Below are 16,332 nucleotides of genomic sequence, written 5' to 3'. Positions count from 1 at the left end.
GGATGTGGATTTGATTCCTGGCCTCACTCAGTGGGTTAAGGATCCAGCATTGCTGTCAGCTGTGGCCTAGGTTGCAGATGCAGCTCAGATACAGTGTTTCTGTGGTTTTGGCATAGCCCAGCAGCTCTGATTCAACCCTTACCCTGTGAACTTCCATATGCTGTAGGTGTGGCCCTAAAAAGAAAAAAAAAAAAATCCTGCATTAAAAATCCAGCAGAAGAAAGGCATGCTCAGCTCCAGACATAAAAGCTATTTATTTTATTCTCTATGTCCTCCACAGATGTCTAGCTTCCAATACAAAATAAGACATATGAAAAGGCAAGAAAAGATAGATTCCAAAACGAATAAGCAACAATTAGAACCAGACTCAGATATGAAACATACGTTGGAACTACCTGACTGGGAAATTAAAATAACTGATTAATATGTTAAAGGCTCTAATGGAAAAGGTATGCAATGTGAAAGATTAGATGGAAATTTTCAGCAGGGAGATGGAAAGTATAAAAGACTCAAATGGAAATGACAGAAATGGAAAACACAGTAAAAGAGATACAGAATGTTTTCAGCAGGCTCATCCCACTAATACAGTCAAGGAGAGAATCAATGAACTTGAGTATAGGTCAGTAAAAATGACCTAAACTGTGTGAATTCAAAAAAGAAAACATTATGAGTATCCAAGAGATAAATAACAATATCAGGCTAACATTATTTGCATTTTGAACCTCAGAAAAAGGGCAGAACAAAGAAGTGTTTGAAGATATAATGGGCAAGAAATTTCCAAAATAATGACAGACATCAAGCCACAGATTCAAGAAGATTATATAACACCAAGGAGGATAAATAACCCAAACAAGAAACTAAATAAACAAACAACAACAATAATCCCTATACAACACTAGACATATCATAATCACATTGCTAAGAATAAAAGAGAGAAAATCTTGGAGGCAGCCCCCTAAAAAGACACATTACACAGAGAACAAAAGAAAAACTACAGAAGACTTTCTGTAAGCCAGAAGATGATGGAGTGACATTTTTTAAGTGCTTGGAGGGGGGTCATGTGGGCAGGAACTGTCAACACAGAATTCTATACCCAGTAAAAATATCTTTCAAAAATGAAAGAGAAATACTCTCTCAGGCAAACAAAACTGAAAAAAAAATCATTGCCAATAGACCTACACTATAAGAACTAACTTTTCAGGAAGTTCAAGCAGAAGAAATATGATATAGGTTGGAAATTTGGATCTACACAAAGAAATAGAGCATCCAAAATGACATAAGTGACAATAAATAATGCTTTCTTATTTTAAATTGTCCTAAAAGAACAATTTTGCTCTAAAGCAAAAAAAGTAACCATACTTAAGTTCTCTTTGGCTCAGCAGGTTAAGGATCTGGCATTGTCAGTGCTGGGGCTTGGGTCCCTGCTGTGGCCCAGGTTCAATCCTTGGCCTGGGAATTTCCACATGCCATGGGCGAGGCCAAAAAAAAGGAGACCATTTAAACCAAGAGACTATAAGCTGATACACAGTAAGCATTCAGTAAAAATTTAATTCATTACCTAAAAATATTAACAATGTATCATGTGTTTTTAGCATATGTAAAAATAAAGCATGTAACAATAAGACTGAGGATGCCACTGTTGAAATTCCTTACACTACATGAGCAATGGCATAATACTATTTGAAGGTAGATTCTGGTGAATTTAAGTCTCATATGCTTAATGGAATAGCAATGACTTTAAAAAAAAAGAGGTATAAATAATAGCCAATAGAAGAAATAAAATGGAATAAAAAAGTAATTCAGAGTTTTTTCTGCTACTCTTTGCTTCACAGCCCTAATCAGAGGCTCCCTCCAGGGGTCCCCATAATATGTGGCTTACTACTTCAAATCACATGGTAAGGGGAACAGCATCCTGCTGATAAGAATGGGATCTGGAATTAGACAGAGCTAGGATCTCATCCCAATACCACCTCTCACTAGTTGTGTGATCTTGGACAAGCTCTGCTCCTCTGAGCCTTAGTTTTCCCATCCGCAAAGTAAATACAGTAATGGTATCTATCTCAGAACTTTTTATTGTGAAGAGTGGATGAAATCATCCATGTTAAGTTTTTAGCACAGGACCAAACATATAATAAGTGCTCAATAAATACAGATTATTTTATTTATTGCCCTTATGACAGTGTTTCAAAATTAGTTTTTATATGTTTTCTCATATGTGTATATGCGCTGCCAGTGATAACTGTATTTGTTGCAGGCTTTTGGTTATCTTGGAGTGTAGCTGTATATGCATTGTCACATATTGGACATTGTGCACTGTCAACCACACTCTGTTAGTTACAGGTGTACAGTTCTGGGTATATGTGCATTGTCAGTGATACTGTATTTATTACAGATGTATAGTTATCTTCTAGCAAGTAAGTAATACAGATACATAGTGAATGTGAGTGCAGTAAGTATTTTTCAGGAAGTGAAACAATGAGTTTAAAAAAGACTCAGATGTTTTCATAATCATCCAGTGCACAGGCTATAAGAGGCATGGTTGGGGGGTGCTCAATGGAATTTACCTTGTTATTTCTTGAATCTCATTTACATGCCAGATCTTTGCAATTGTCACTGATTTTCCTGATAAGAGTGGTATTCCCCCTCTTTTTCTCCACGGATATTTTAAACTTCACATAATAACCATCTTGGTGTCACTGACTGCTTTTCTGCCACTAAGGCAGAAGCACCATGGTTTGGCCCACTCAAAGTACTTCCAAAAACTGGCAGCAAAAGGAAAGAAGGAATGAGAAGGAATGTGACTTCAAAGATCTTGTCCTAAATATGAATCCCTTGGAGTTCCTGTCGTGGCTCAGTGGTTAATGAATCTGACTAGGAACCATGAGGTTGCGGGTTCGATCCCTGGCCTTGCTCAGTGGGTTAAGGATCCGGTGTTGCCGTGAGCTGTGGTGTAGGTTGCAGGTGCAGCTCAGATCCTGTGTTGCTGTGGCTGTGGTGTAGGCTGGCAGCTATGGCTCCGATTCAACCCCTAGCCTGGGAACCTCCATATGCCATGGGAGCAGCCCAAGAAACGGCAAAAAGACCAAAAAAAAAAAAAAAAAAAAAAAGAACCCATGGTAAAGGACACTATTTGGAATCTGCAGATTCCTCTCTGCAAATCCTGCAGAACCAGAAGCCTCCTCCCAGTGAAGGAAAGCAGATGCCAGTTGTTAGCCTGCTAAAGAAGATGATGCCCTGGCTCATAACTGCATCGAGCGCTCTCTTCAGGAGGGATTTTAAGGAGGGCATGCCTCATTGCTGAGTAAGGAAGATTTTCAAAATGCTTTCAGTGAAGAGAGTTTAGGTTTTTTTTTTTTTGGTCTTTTGTTTTTTTAGGGCTGCCCCCATGGCATATGGAGGTTCCCAGGCTAAAGGTTGAATCAGAGCTGTAGCTGCCAGCCTACAGCACAGCCACAGCAATGCCAGGTCCAAGTTGCAGATGTGAGGCGAACTTGATAACCACTATACTACGGAAACTTACTGAGCCACAGATGTGACCTACACCAGATCTCATGGTCATGCCAGATCCTTAACCCACTGAGAGAGGCCAGAGATTGAACCTGAGTCCTCATGGGTGCTAGCTGGGTTCGTTAACCACTGAGCCATGAGGGGAACTCCGAGAGTTTAGATTTTTCACCTCTCCTGAATTTCCTGAAGCCACGCTCGTAGCTTATGCATGCCTCAAACACACACCACTTCCCCTTCTCTGATGATTCACCCGCTGTAGCCCTTCAATTCTACAGCAAAAGCTAGAGACATTTTTAAAAATGACAGTCCATAAATACTTCTTTGACATATTAGCAGGGACACACTTGGCTATGCAGATCTTTGAACAACATGACTAAATCCAGAATTTAATAGTGTATACTCTGGCAGGAGAATAAAGGGAAAATGAAGGGGAGAAAAAAAAAAAAGACATAACTCTTTCCTACTCGGCTTGAGGTCCCAAAGGTGGAGGGAAAACTGACCCTTCTTTGAAGGCTGAGATGCAGAGATGCTGCTATAACATTCATTTCAGCCTTCCTTCCCTTCCCAGGAGAGGAATTACAGAAACTCGCATGGTTTGAATTAAAAGAACCCCATCCTCTTGGTATGTGGGTGTGACGTGGGCAGAAGACAAGAAAGTTGATAGGTTAGGTTATAAATCTTGACTAAAGGCACTTCCCAGCAGTTACAAGACACAGTTAAGGAGGAGTCACAGCCCTGACCACATGTGGCCAACGGGGGGGCAGCAGCTTGTCGAAACTGGGGTAGATCTACAGCTAGAAGCAGATTGCGTTTTACCCTCTCAGTTTTGCAAAAGGGGCTGATTCCGGAGCACAGAGCAAAGGCTCACAGCTGAATAGCCAGCTCTGCTGGCCATGTATTTAGTCCCCCACTGTGGACAGGACAGCAGGCAGCCGTGCGGCAGCTAAACAAGATTTATTACAAGCCAAGGAAATCAAAACACACACCATGAAAAGCCCAAGAAGGGAACTCTAAGTGACCTGTGTGCTCAGTCTAAAACCACCCCTCCCCTCATGTCCTCTCTTGCCCCTCACTGTGACTCACCATCTCTCTAGAGTAATAAGACGTCATGCAACGCCAAATCCAAGCTAAGATTCCACGTCTGACAAACCAGTTTTTCCATCTTTGTGCTTTCAACCGAAGTCAATTGTATATGTACTGAGTCATCACCATGACCGTGCGTTTCGTTTGATGTTTCAGGAGGTAGGAAATAAATAAGCACCCCATGGTCCCAGGATTTGAGGAGTTTCCAATCTTCTTGGGAACCCAGACACATCAGGCTGTGCTTTTTGTTTCTGGACACAGCACAGAGCCTGTGAAATCCTTCTGACCATCCTGGGTGGCAGCTATAAGTGAACATGAGTCTCTGAGCACCTGGAAGTTGTGCTAGATTCTTGCAGTGGTTTTGTGCAAACCACTTCTACAAACCAGCTTTTTTTTTAAGGGCTGCACCTGCAGCATATGGAAGTTTCTGGATTGGGGTCGAATCAGAGCTGCAGCTGCCGGCCTACACCACAGCCAGGGCAACACCGGATCCTCAAGCCACTGGGCAAGGCCAGGGATCAAACCCAAATTCTCAGAGACAACATTGGGTCCTTAACCCACTGAGCCACAACAGGAACTCTGCAAACCAGGTTTTACTCCCAGGTTGGGGCAGACTGGGAATGGGACCAAGTTCAAGTCTAGCTCTGGTAGTAAGTGACTCTGGGTAAGTTACTGACCCAGAGTCTGTGCAAAAGAGCACCACAGAGGTTTACTGCTTTCCTGCTGTGTGCCTGATCCAGTTCTGGAAACTGGAACATGTCAGTAAACACACAAATATCTTGGTCCTCAGAGAACCTGCAATCTAGTGGGAGAGACAATAAAATGCTAAGGAAGTCAAGGATAGAGTTATGTTAGAAGGCGGTGAATGGCACAGCAAATAGGTGACCCAGCGCAGTGGGGGAAGATGGGGAAGCTGGATGGAGGGTAGAGCAGAGGCAAGTTGCAATACAAGTCAGTGGTCAGGGAGGTCTGACTGAGGTGAACCCAGAGCCTAATGCCTTGAAACTGCTGCTGGAGTGAGCCAGTCAATGTCTGGGGAGGAGCACGAAGCAAGAGCTGGAGCCAGAGGTGTGAAATGACAGCAGGCTTCCTGCAATGGACGAACTCCAGTGACAGCGGGATTAAGCAAGGGCGAGACCAGGAAGGGGGCCAGAGTGGTGATGGAGAGCCAGCTGGCGCTGGCCTGGGGGCCAGGGGAAGGGGTTTGGCTTTTACCCTCTATGAAATAAGGAGCAATTTCAGGGTTCCGAGCAGGGACAAGATCTGGTTTGTGTTTTCAAGAGAAAACCTGAGGGATTTCTACTTTCAGTGCCAACACGAAAAGAGACAGGAAGTTGTCACTTTTACAAGACGAAAAACCAGACAAACTCAAAACCAATGACTCTTTTTAGACCCATCAATGTCTGATGCTTCAGGGAAAGCCACCTTGCTGGAATCTGGGGATACAGGGGAGTCCAAAGTGTCAGTGGGACCTGCTTACCTGAGGCAGAGCTGCTAGAACCACGACACTGAAATGATGATGCTGACACTTGCTGGAGGCATAAGACTGAGAAATTCCTGGGCTCCACAGTTTTGGGGGCCTCTACCCTTTCATAGGTGTTGCATCTAGAAATACCAGCAGGTTATCATGGTGAAAAGCCCAAAAGGATCCCCTTGTGGGTCTGGCAGGGGGCTGGGGGATTAACTCTTGTGAAGCACAATGCCCCACCACCAAGGACAAAGGGGTTTACCTGGGCCTTATCCCAGCTAATCCCGCCCAAGGGAGGAAAAAGCCGTCAACAGGTCAAGGTTTCAAAGGACTAGACTGGGGCAGGGGTGAAGCATTCTGGAAGTGCTTATGAAGGACACAGCCCTTAAGAAAAGACTGAAAAAAAAAATTTATGAAAGTAAAAAGCAAAACAAAACAAAAGCTCTAGGAGTTCCCTTAGTGGCTCAATGGTTAACGAACCCAACTAGCATCCAAGAGGATGCAGGTTTGATCCCTGGCCATGCTCAGTAGATTAAGGATCCAGCATTGCCATGAGCTGTGGTGCAGGTCACAAATGAAGCTTGGATCTGGTGTTGCTGTGGCTGTGGCGTAGGCCAGTGGCTACAGCTGCTACTTGATCCCTAGCCTGGGAACTCCAGTATGTCTCAGGTGCAGCTATAAAAAGACAAAAAACAAAACAAAACAAAACAAAAACAAAACTCTATAAGGCCCTCAGTTTTCTTTTGAATACAGATTGGTGTCCATATAATAGCTGAAAGAATGGCATATAATTATTACTGTAACTATCCAGAAATACCATGAGCACCACTTGACAAAGCAGAAAACTTCATCTCTTAAAGAAAGACTGGAATGTATCACTCCTTAAAATCTGGGATGCAATGCTGATCAGACACCCATTGTTTGGGTGGGGCACGAAAGGAAGTAGATGACGAACAGGTTAACCAAGTGGGCTCAGACAGTGTAGCAACGGAGCAATTCGAGGATATGCTGAGGGAGTTCCCGTGGTGGCTCAGCAGGTTAGGAACCCAAAGAGTATCCATGAGGATGCCAGTTCTATCCCTGGACTCGCTCAGTGGGTTAAGGATCCAGTGTGGCTGAGAACTGTGGTATAGGTCACAGACGTGGCTCAGATCTGAGGTTGCTGTGGCTGTGGTGTAATCTCCACACTTAACAATTATCTAGCAGTTCCAGGAGCGGGCCAAACTCTCGCTCGTGTGTATGGCTTTGCACGTGCCCTTTCCCCTGTGCAGCTCTGTTTCCCCTGCCTTTCCTGACTCCCTCCCTCCTTCTTCAAAGGTCAAAGCAAGCACTATTGCTTCTCATTCTCCCGGTGGGACTGGGTCCCATGTCTATGCACACTCTTGAAGTTCACTGCCCCAGCCGCCTCCTTTATCCCACTTGACCATACTTATCTCTTTGCCTATGTGCCCTCTTTTCAGACTCCCCAGACAGAGAGGTCACTAAGGATGGCCTCAGAGCAGAATCCTGCTCTACCATGTCATGGCTGTGAGACCTTGAAGCAGGGACCTTAATTTCCATGCCTCTGTCTCCTTATCTATACGGTGAAATATACCCAGTCACAAAGCTCTGATGAGGATTAAGCAGGTCAGTCATACAACGTGCTGAAAAGAGAGCCTGGCTTACGAAAAGCACCAAAGCGCCAAATAAGGACTTGCTACCATTCATATTGTTAACAGTCTGTGTGTCTAGTACAATTCCTGGCATGGAAGGGAAACACCACAAATGAATAGGTTTTTATGCTTTTTTGGAAAAAAGTATTTTGCACCAATACGTCTCTAAAAGCATTCACCCCCCTAAAAGTGCTTCCATTTTCATACAAGACTTCCACCTGCATTCAGAAAATAAAGGAAAATGGAGTTCCCGTTGTGGCTTAGCGGTTAGTGAACCCGACTAGCATCCAAGAGGACACAGGTTCAGGAGTTCCCATCATAGCTCAGTGGTTAACGAATTCAACTAGGAACCATGAGGTTGCGGGTTCAATCCCTGGCCTTGCTCAGTGGGTTAAGGATCCAGCGTTGCTGTGAGCTGTGGTGTAGGCCGGTGGCTACAGCTCCGATTAGACCCCTAGTCTGGGAACATCCATATGCTGAGGGTGCGGCCCCCAAAAAAGAAAAAAGACCAAAAAAAAAAAAAAAAGAAGAAAAGAAAGGAAAATGCCATTTGGATATTGATTTCAAATAACTTGAATGCTAACTGCAGTCATCCACTCATCATAGCTCTAGTTTTATGTAAAAACAACCTCGCCCGTTAATTTTCATTTCATAAACAGTAAAAGCCCCACACTGAACTAATGGCCTGTAGAATTTCACATGTAACACAGTCTGGACATACTGGCAAAATTATCCTCTGGCAGGGTTTTCTTTTTTTCAAGTCCTGCTTCTCCAAGTAAAATTACTCAAAGTTCCAAAACCAGATGGTTTCCAAGAATTTTTTCCGGGCAAGTGGGAGAGCATGAAACCTTTGTTCTTGTCACAACCAAATACTCCTCACAACCTCAGCATGACTTAACTGTCCCCTCAAGACCTAGGCAAACCAGAAATGTTATAAATTTATTCTGTCTCTTGGTTCTTAAAAAAGAAGAAGAAAGGATGAGGCAGAAGAGACAGAGGAGAGAGACTGAGAGGCCGAGGGATCGAGGACAGATGCGGGTGCATTTGCAGTGCCCCAAGTCTCAGGATGGGCTATGAGGAGGCCCTTCTTTCCCTCTGCCCCTCCCCCCCCCGGCCCCCATCCACTATGAATGTCCCGCCCTCTGTGTCACTGCGTGGGCTGCATACACGACATCTTTCCTGCTGAGCTCTGGCCCTGGAACGTATGATAACTCACCCTTTCCCATTTTCCACAGGATCTGGCCAACAGTCATCTTCCAAACCTCGGGGGTGGGGGATTCGTGGAGGGAGAGACTAACACACAGGCTTCTGGAATCTCAACATCTCAACATCTCATCTCTGTATAATTGCATCTCCTTTTTCTTTCTACCTATAAAGCCTGGAGGATTGGAGGCAACTGACCTACAATCATAATGAGTCCTAGACTCACATAGCTCCTTTCTCTCCAGGAAACCGGAGCCCCTTCCAAAGTCTCTTTGTAAATCTTGTGGCCCCTCTGTGAGATGGGCTGCCAGGCTCACAACGACCAACCCTGCTCTTCAGCAGAGCGGGAGTAGGGTTGGGGGAAAAGCTCAGTGGTTTTGCAATGGTAAATGAGAGGTTGTGTCATAAGCAGGACTCTGCAGAGTCTACTGAACAAAGAAAATCACCTATTGTGCAATGAGTATGCAGAAAGGGCAGTATTTCCAGCAAAACCAATGCTGAAGGTTTCTAGAAGGTCTTTAGGAAAGATATTAATAGAGACAATTTTCTTTGGCCACACTCACAGCATATGGAGGTTCCCAGGCTAGGGGGTCTAATCAGAGCTGTAGCTGCCGGCCTACACCACAGCCACAGCAATGCAGGATCCGAGCCGAATCTGCAATCTATACCACAGCTCATGGCAATGCTGGATCCTTAACCCTCTGAGCGAGGCCAGGGATTGAACCTACAACCTCATGGTTCCTAGTTGGATTCATTTCCACTGTGCCACAATGTGAACTCCAAATGGAGACGATTTTTTAAAAAGATGTCTTCAAATGAGGAGGATGAGCAGGAAGTGTCAGTTGGGACTGGAAGGCAGGATGTTGACAAGCAACATTGTGCGTGGGCTTCCACATTGCCACCAGTTTTCTGTCACTAGTTTCTACTGGCTTTTTCTCCAGAAGGATCTCAAGGGCTGTCTCTTTCTTAAACCATATATATATATATATTTTTTTTTTTTTTGGTCAGGGATTCAGATCTTGTTTGTCATTCCAGAAAATACACTGCTACCAGCTCTGTCAAGATAAAGAGTGAGCAGGCAACAGACGGAGTTAGGGAATGTGTCAGGACTGACTCACTACACAGAACACTTATTTTTCTAGCTTTTGTCTCACTTGACTTTTTTTTTTTTTTTTTTTGCTTTTAGACTCAGTTATTATCCTCAGCCTAAGAGCAGACTATTCAAATTACACGTGCTAATGCTCCTTCAATTAGGGAAAACAGGAACACTGCCACTGTAGTGCTGTCTGAAATTCTCATCAGTGTTTTCATGGGTGCTTCAAAAAGATGACGGCAGGTGCATCTGAAATGCCTGTAGCACCAAGTTTTTATGGATTAAAAACATTAAACCTGTCCCATCTGGGCCCACCCTGCTCCTCACACAGCGCCCTGGTGGACAGGACGAAGGAGCTACAGCTCTCCATAAGGTCCTCCTTTCTCTCCAGCAAGCCTCCTGGGCCAACGCCTGCACCTGCCACACATCTCAGCAGTGGCCGACTCCCGGCTGACCAGCAGGCAGCTTGGTCAGTAAAGGCAAATCCCAGTTCTAATTGCTGGTGTGGAATCACTTAGAAGACTCACAGGGCAAAGCCCCCATTCCTCTCTGCTAAGCTTTTGCTCATCTGGGCCGCTCGCAGAGGCAGGATGCTACTGAAATGGACAGGTCAATGAGAAAAACCAGCCACACTCCTCCGCATGCTAAACAGCACGTAACTTCTCTTTCTCTACTGACAATGGCTTCAAAAGTCCTGCCTCGTATGTAGAAAACACATTCTACGTAACAACTTCTTTTCTACTTACATGAATCAACCCTCTCAACACCCAGGTGAGACTGACATCATTATTTTCAACTATCTAAGAAACTAAAGGTTCAGAAAGGAATATGAGTATTATTACCATGCCAAAGTATAAATAAGGCCAGAGTTAGGCATTCAACCCATTCCAGCCCATCGTGCATCTGATAATAAGCTCTTACTCCTGTGAGGAGTAAAATTATTTATAACTTCAGAAATGCTTTCAAGATCATAGGTTACAATTTTACATTTACCAAGCGAGATACTGGAAATTCAGACTTAATGAAGGAAAAGAGAAGAGGGAAGCCTGTGGTTTGACTCCTCAGAAAAATCAAGACCAAACAGAACTCTGACAAACACAAAATAAATGTTGCAGTTTCCATGTTTAAAATCAACGTAAAGAGGAAGTATGAAAGGCATATTTAGTCACAAAACCGAATGAAAAGTTTACAAGCCTAGACAATGTCAAATTGCCATAACTAGCTGAAACTAAGGGCAGGGGAGGGTGCTCATTTCTTCATCTTTTGACTGGGAGTCCACAGGTGCGACCTAAGGTGAATGAATCAAAAATTAGGTTTATGCATCGCATTTAAATCATAAAGGCAACTGGAGTTCCCGTCGTGGCGCAGTGGTTAACGAATCCGACTAGGAACCATGAGGTTGCGGGTTCGGTCCCTGCCCTTGCTCAGTGGGTTAACAATCCGGCGTTGCCGTGAGCTGTGGTGTAGGTTGCAGACGCGGCTCGGATCCCGTGTTGCTGTGGCTCTGGTGTAGGCCGATGGCTACAGCTCCGACTGGACCCCTAGCCTGGGAATCTCCATATGCCGCAGGAGCGGCCCAAGAAATAGCAAAAAGACAAAAAAATAAAATAAAAAATAAAAAAAAATAAAGGCAACTGGGTGTTCAAATAAATAAAAATAATACTAGAACAAAAATCGGCAAAGAGGAGGAGGAGACACTGAGAGCAGTCTAAGGAAAATTCCATATCTTTCAGAGCAGACTGTCTGTAGATACTGTTTCTCAATCTGTGGCTGATTTGCTCTGAAAGATAAGAAATGGAATTATAAGTAATCACAATCAGAACCTTAAAAAAAGTGCTAGCTTTCTGAGAATGAGGCCAGAGCTGGAAACGTAAGGACAGAGACATTCACATTTTCTTCTGTTTATGACCTTCTGCCAGTTAATTACTTTTAAATCTGTTGATGGATTATCTTAGGAAGAAGGGAAAGGGGGAGACAAGGAGGTAGAAGAAAGACCACACCTTTCCTGCCTAGACATGGAAACCACCTAAATGTCCACTGACAGATGAATGGATTAAGAAGATGTGGTATATATACACAATGGAATACTACTCAGCTATAAAAAAGAACAAAATCATGCCATTTGCAACAACATGGATGCAACTTGAGCTTCTCATACTAAGTGAAGTAAGTCAGAAAGAGAAAGACAAATACCATATGATATCACTTATATCTGGAATCTAATATATGGCACAGATGAACCTATTTATGGAACAGCAATAGACTCACAAACATGGAGAACAGATTTGTGGTTGCTAAGGGGGAGGGGAAGGGAGTGAGATGGACAGGGAGTTTGGGGTTGGTAGATGCAAAGTATTACATTTAGAATGAATAAGCAATGAGGTCTTACTGTATAGCACAGGGAACTCTATCCAATCTCCTGAAACAGACCGTGATAGAAAAGAATATTAAAAACGAACGGGGAGTTCCCATTGTGGTACAGTGGAAACGAATCCGACAAGGAACCATGAGGTTGCAGGTTTGATCCTTGGCCTTGCTCAGTGGGTTAACCATCAGGCGTTGCTGTGAGCTTCGGTGTACGTTGAAGACATGGCTGGGATCTGGTGTTGCTGTGGCTGTGGTGTAGGCTGGCAGCTATAGCTCCAGTTCAAACCCTAGCCTGGAAACCTCCATATGCTGCTGGTGTGGCCCTAAAAAAAAAAGAACATATACATATGTGTGACTGGGTCACTATGCTATACAGTGGAAATTGACAGAACATTGTAAATCAACTGTAATAAAAAATACTGAAAAAGAAAAAAGAGAAAAGCTGTGAGGAAAGGGCCAACTCGATCCAGAGTTTGGGAATAAGATGTGGACACTGGGGCCTGCTGCCAAATATGACATTTGTAATATTTGAATTTTCATCACTTAATTAAGAGAATTGACTCAAAAAGGGGGGGGGGAATGAAGTCGGTTGGGGGGAAGCCTTAGAATTTAAAATTTTTTAATCAAATGGGGGAAGGTATTAGTTAAGTCAATCTAAGGGCAGAAAACCCATGGCTGCTGAATTGAACAGAGAATGTGAGGAAGGAGTTTTCCAAATTCCTTTTCATTTCTGTTTGCACACCCTGGCTTTGCTACACATGCTCAGACTGGTATCCTGAGAACCTTACCTACCATCAGGCCCATGTCCACTTGCCTGAACTGAGATTAGGGTCTCTCACTGCCTATGGATGAATTTACAACAGATAAAGTCTTTTTTTTTGTTTTTTTTAACAGCCACACCCACGGTATATGGAAGTTCCTGGGCTACGGGTCGAATCAGAGCTGCAGCTGCTGGCCTACACCACAGCCACAGCAATGTCAGACCCTTAACCCACTGAATGAAGCCAGGGATCAAAGGCGAATCCTCATGGACACTATGTTGAGATCTTAACCTGCTGACCCATAGTGGGAACTCCATAACAGGTGAAATCTTGACCTAAGGCAAGCTCAGAGAAAGAAAACACTTCAAGGGAGCTGGCTTTTAGGTACCAGGTCTCAAACTTTACATCAAGAAGAAAAATGCTCAGTTAAAAAATAAAAAAGGGGGAAGTTCCTCTGGTGGCACAGTGGAAACAAATTCAATTAGTATCCATGAGGAAGTGGATTCTATCCCTGGCCTCCCTCAGTGGGTCAGGGATCTGGTGTTGCCATGAGCTGTGGTGTAGGTCTCAGGCATGGCTCGGATTCCACGTTGCTGTGGCTGTGGTGCAGCTCTGATTCAACTTCTAGCCTGGGAACTTCCATATGCTGCAGGGGTTGCCCTAAAAAGAAGGAAAAAAAAAAAAAGAAAAGAAAAAGAAAATTAGTTTGGTTGCTAATTTTTAATTCAGAGAATTTTGAGCTCTTGGAAGTTCTATAGCAAGACCGTTAACAGAGATGAAAGTCATACACTTTCAAGCAACAAGAATGGCTCATTCATTTTAATTAGTGATTTTTGGCAAATAACGTGGCAAATTTCTATTCCGGGGGGGATGTTCCTCAAATGGCAGCAGGGGTGTGACACACAGATGTAGTTCAATTTAAGTTCCTGCTATAACTTTTTTTAAGAAAACGGTTAACACTCCTAATGTGCCTTTTGTATCTGAAAGAGAAGAAAAGAGCGAGTTAACTTGCCTTGCTAAATAAAATGGACACCATGAAGAAATCCAGTAAGAAACTCTCTGAAATATCTTTGTAGTCGAAGTGGAAGAAGATCACGGTGAAGCCCAGGTGGGTGAACTGGTGGACGGGGTTACAGAACGAGGTCCGCAGCAGCTTCATCCCAGCGATGACCATCAGGAAGATGTCCCAGCTGTCGACAAGGAAAGAAAAGATGTTGTTAGTTTTGCCAAGGGAGGAGCGCTCTAGGCCAAGTTGGTAAAGCGAAAGAGATTTATGACGGCATCAGAGGGGCATGGGCTGAGCTCAAGATGGCACCAGCCCTGACTGTGCGGAGGTGCTAAGCTTATAGAGGATCTGTGGTGGGAATCTGCAGCTGGATGGAGCTCATGGAGGAAACACGTGGCTGGAACGACGAAGGAGGAGGGGAAGGTCAAGGGAGGGGCAGGGGATGGAGTCCCGTGACAGAGGGCAGTTAATCCTTGTAGGTGGCTAATCTATGCTCCACATTTCAGGAAAAGGTGTATTATGCTGGGCTCTACCCATGTCCGCAGCAGGTCTCCAGGTGAACAGCATTTTGGGGGTGGGAGTGGGGTCTGTCTCCATCTTCCTGGGAACCTATCAGTTATCAGTGATGGCCAGCACACTGCTGGGTGAGTTACAGAGGCCCACGTCTCTTTAGCATTTCACAAAAAGCCAAGACAGTGGATTCTGTCATTATCCTCATCTTATGGACGAGCAACTACAGAGCTTGAGTCACTCGCCTAAGGTGTTACAGGGTGAAGGTCAGATTGAAACAGTCCAGGAGACTCGCTCGCCCGCGTAGACGCTGCCACTAAAGGCAGGTCCCTTCACCACACGCTTTCACAATCTAGGACACAGAGCTTCCTGGGAGCTGACCCGAGGGACCGCTGCACTGCCAGGTCCCACAGGAGGCTTGGTGGCAAGTGAGGACACAGAGCAGGGTGTGGTGTGCCTTTCGCATCTGCTCTGTGGACGCCTTTCTATCATGAGAGAATCTCGCTGAAGCAATGACTAAACCACAGCTAATATTAAATTCTGAAAAGAGGGACAATCCCCCTATCTCAATAAGGTCGTTTGTACCTCTGCATATGAACTTATGTTTTCCACCATATTCCTTGTCTGAGTAAACCTAAGTGTTCTGATCTCCCTTGTTTTTCCCCTGAAAACTATATTGTCGACATGACACAGGCCCCCATGACATAGGCCATTTCAGTGAAGGGACACAACGGAGGCAGTTCCACAAAGAAAGAGCAGGACTTTGCTGAGCAGGTTGAACTCCTGAATGCTGCTGTGTAGCAAGGCAGGTCACTAACCTGTGTCATGAGCCTGTGCCATGTGTACGAATCCAGCAGACGACATGGTCAACAATCTATCCACTTGAGCTGGGAAGGCATCTGATAACTGCCCAGAATAGTCAGAAAGAGCAAAAGCCACTACCTCCTTAAGGGGGGCGGGGGTCTGTCTTTCTGAAAGAAGGACTTAACACATTTTAAGCAGCTTCCTCTCCAAGTAGAACATCCTATTTGGCAACTCAAGAGAAAGATAGAAATGTCAACACTTTCCCAAGAAGGGCTGCAACTTGAAAGAGAGGTGTTCTAAGTATTGAGAAGGGGAGTGAGGGGAGGGGCTTGGCTCAATTTCCCTAATCCTAGAAGGATCCTGAGCTCCAGACCCTGATCAGCATTAACAACACCCTGTCTCAGGATCAGGGCATTTAAAAAGGGTTTCCGAAGTCTTGGCATCTATCAAGCACAGAACTGTTGTTTCTGTCATCAAAAAGATCTCATGTTAGCAATGCCGTTTGCCTCGATCTGATATTTTTATGTGCTTTCGGACCTAGGGCTGCCATTGGTTCCACGCTGTCATAGGATGTGTCTAGTGAGATTTGCCCAAAGTCCTGTGTGAGGGGCTGAGATTTGGCTTCTGAGAAAAACCAGCCTTGATCACATGCAGATTTGTGGAGAGTGGGAAGATGGTGAGTAATCCCTGTTCCCACAGTGAGTCTGCATGCTGCTCCATAACCCACCTCCCCCTTGCTTTTGACAACAGCCAAGGTACGAGAATCCCTAATAACAACCAAAGCCCCTGGGGGGACCCCAATGATAAGGTGTCCTCGAGACTAGGGATATTCTGGTTTTCAAAGCAGATCCGTGATTTTCCGGGTTATTCAGGCCAAA

General features: G+C 44.5%; 1 protein-coding gene and 1 long non-coding RNA gene across 8 annotated transcripts in view; one reads left to right on the top strand and one right to left on the bottom strand.

Moving 5' to 3' along the window:
• Nucleotides 1-16,332, top strand: part of LOC146396806 (uncharacterized) — a 769,570-nt gene that overhangs the window by 344,820 nt on the left and 408,418 nt on the right. The window lies entirely within an intron of this gene.
• The window catches only part of PCNX2 (pecanex 2), a 293,795-nt gene that overhangs the window by 114,478 nt on the left and 162,985 nt on the right, over nucleotides 1-16,332 (bottom strand). For all 7 annotated transcript variants that reach the window (XR_014827836.1, XM_021074292.2, XM_084996835.1 and 4 more), the window contains one exon: nucleotides 14,147-14,324. Coding sequence is in view for 6 of the 7 variants with exons in the window: in XM_021074292.2 (XP_020929951.2) it covers nucleotides 14,147-14,324 (178 nt within the window). In the remaining variant the exon portion in view is untranslated. The remainder of the gene's footprint in view (nucleotides 1-14,146; nucleotides 14,325-16,332) is intronic.

Source organism: Sus scrofa, chromosome 14 (assembly GCF_054392235.1).
Source record: "Sus scrofa isolate SSC_HxYL_T2T_F1_AM1 chromosome 14, Sscrofa_HxYL_maternal_Yorkshire_Landrace_v2.0, whole genome shotgun sequence".
NCBI lineage: Eukaryota > Metazoa > Chordata > Mammalia > Artiodactyla > Suidae > Sus > Sus scrofa.
This window is presented reverse-complemented; position numbering and strand designations above follow the sequence as displayed.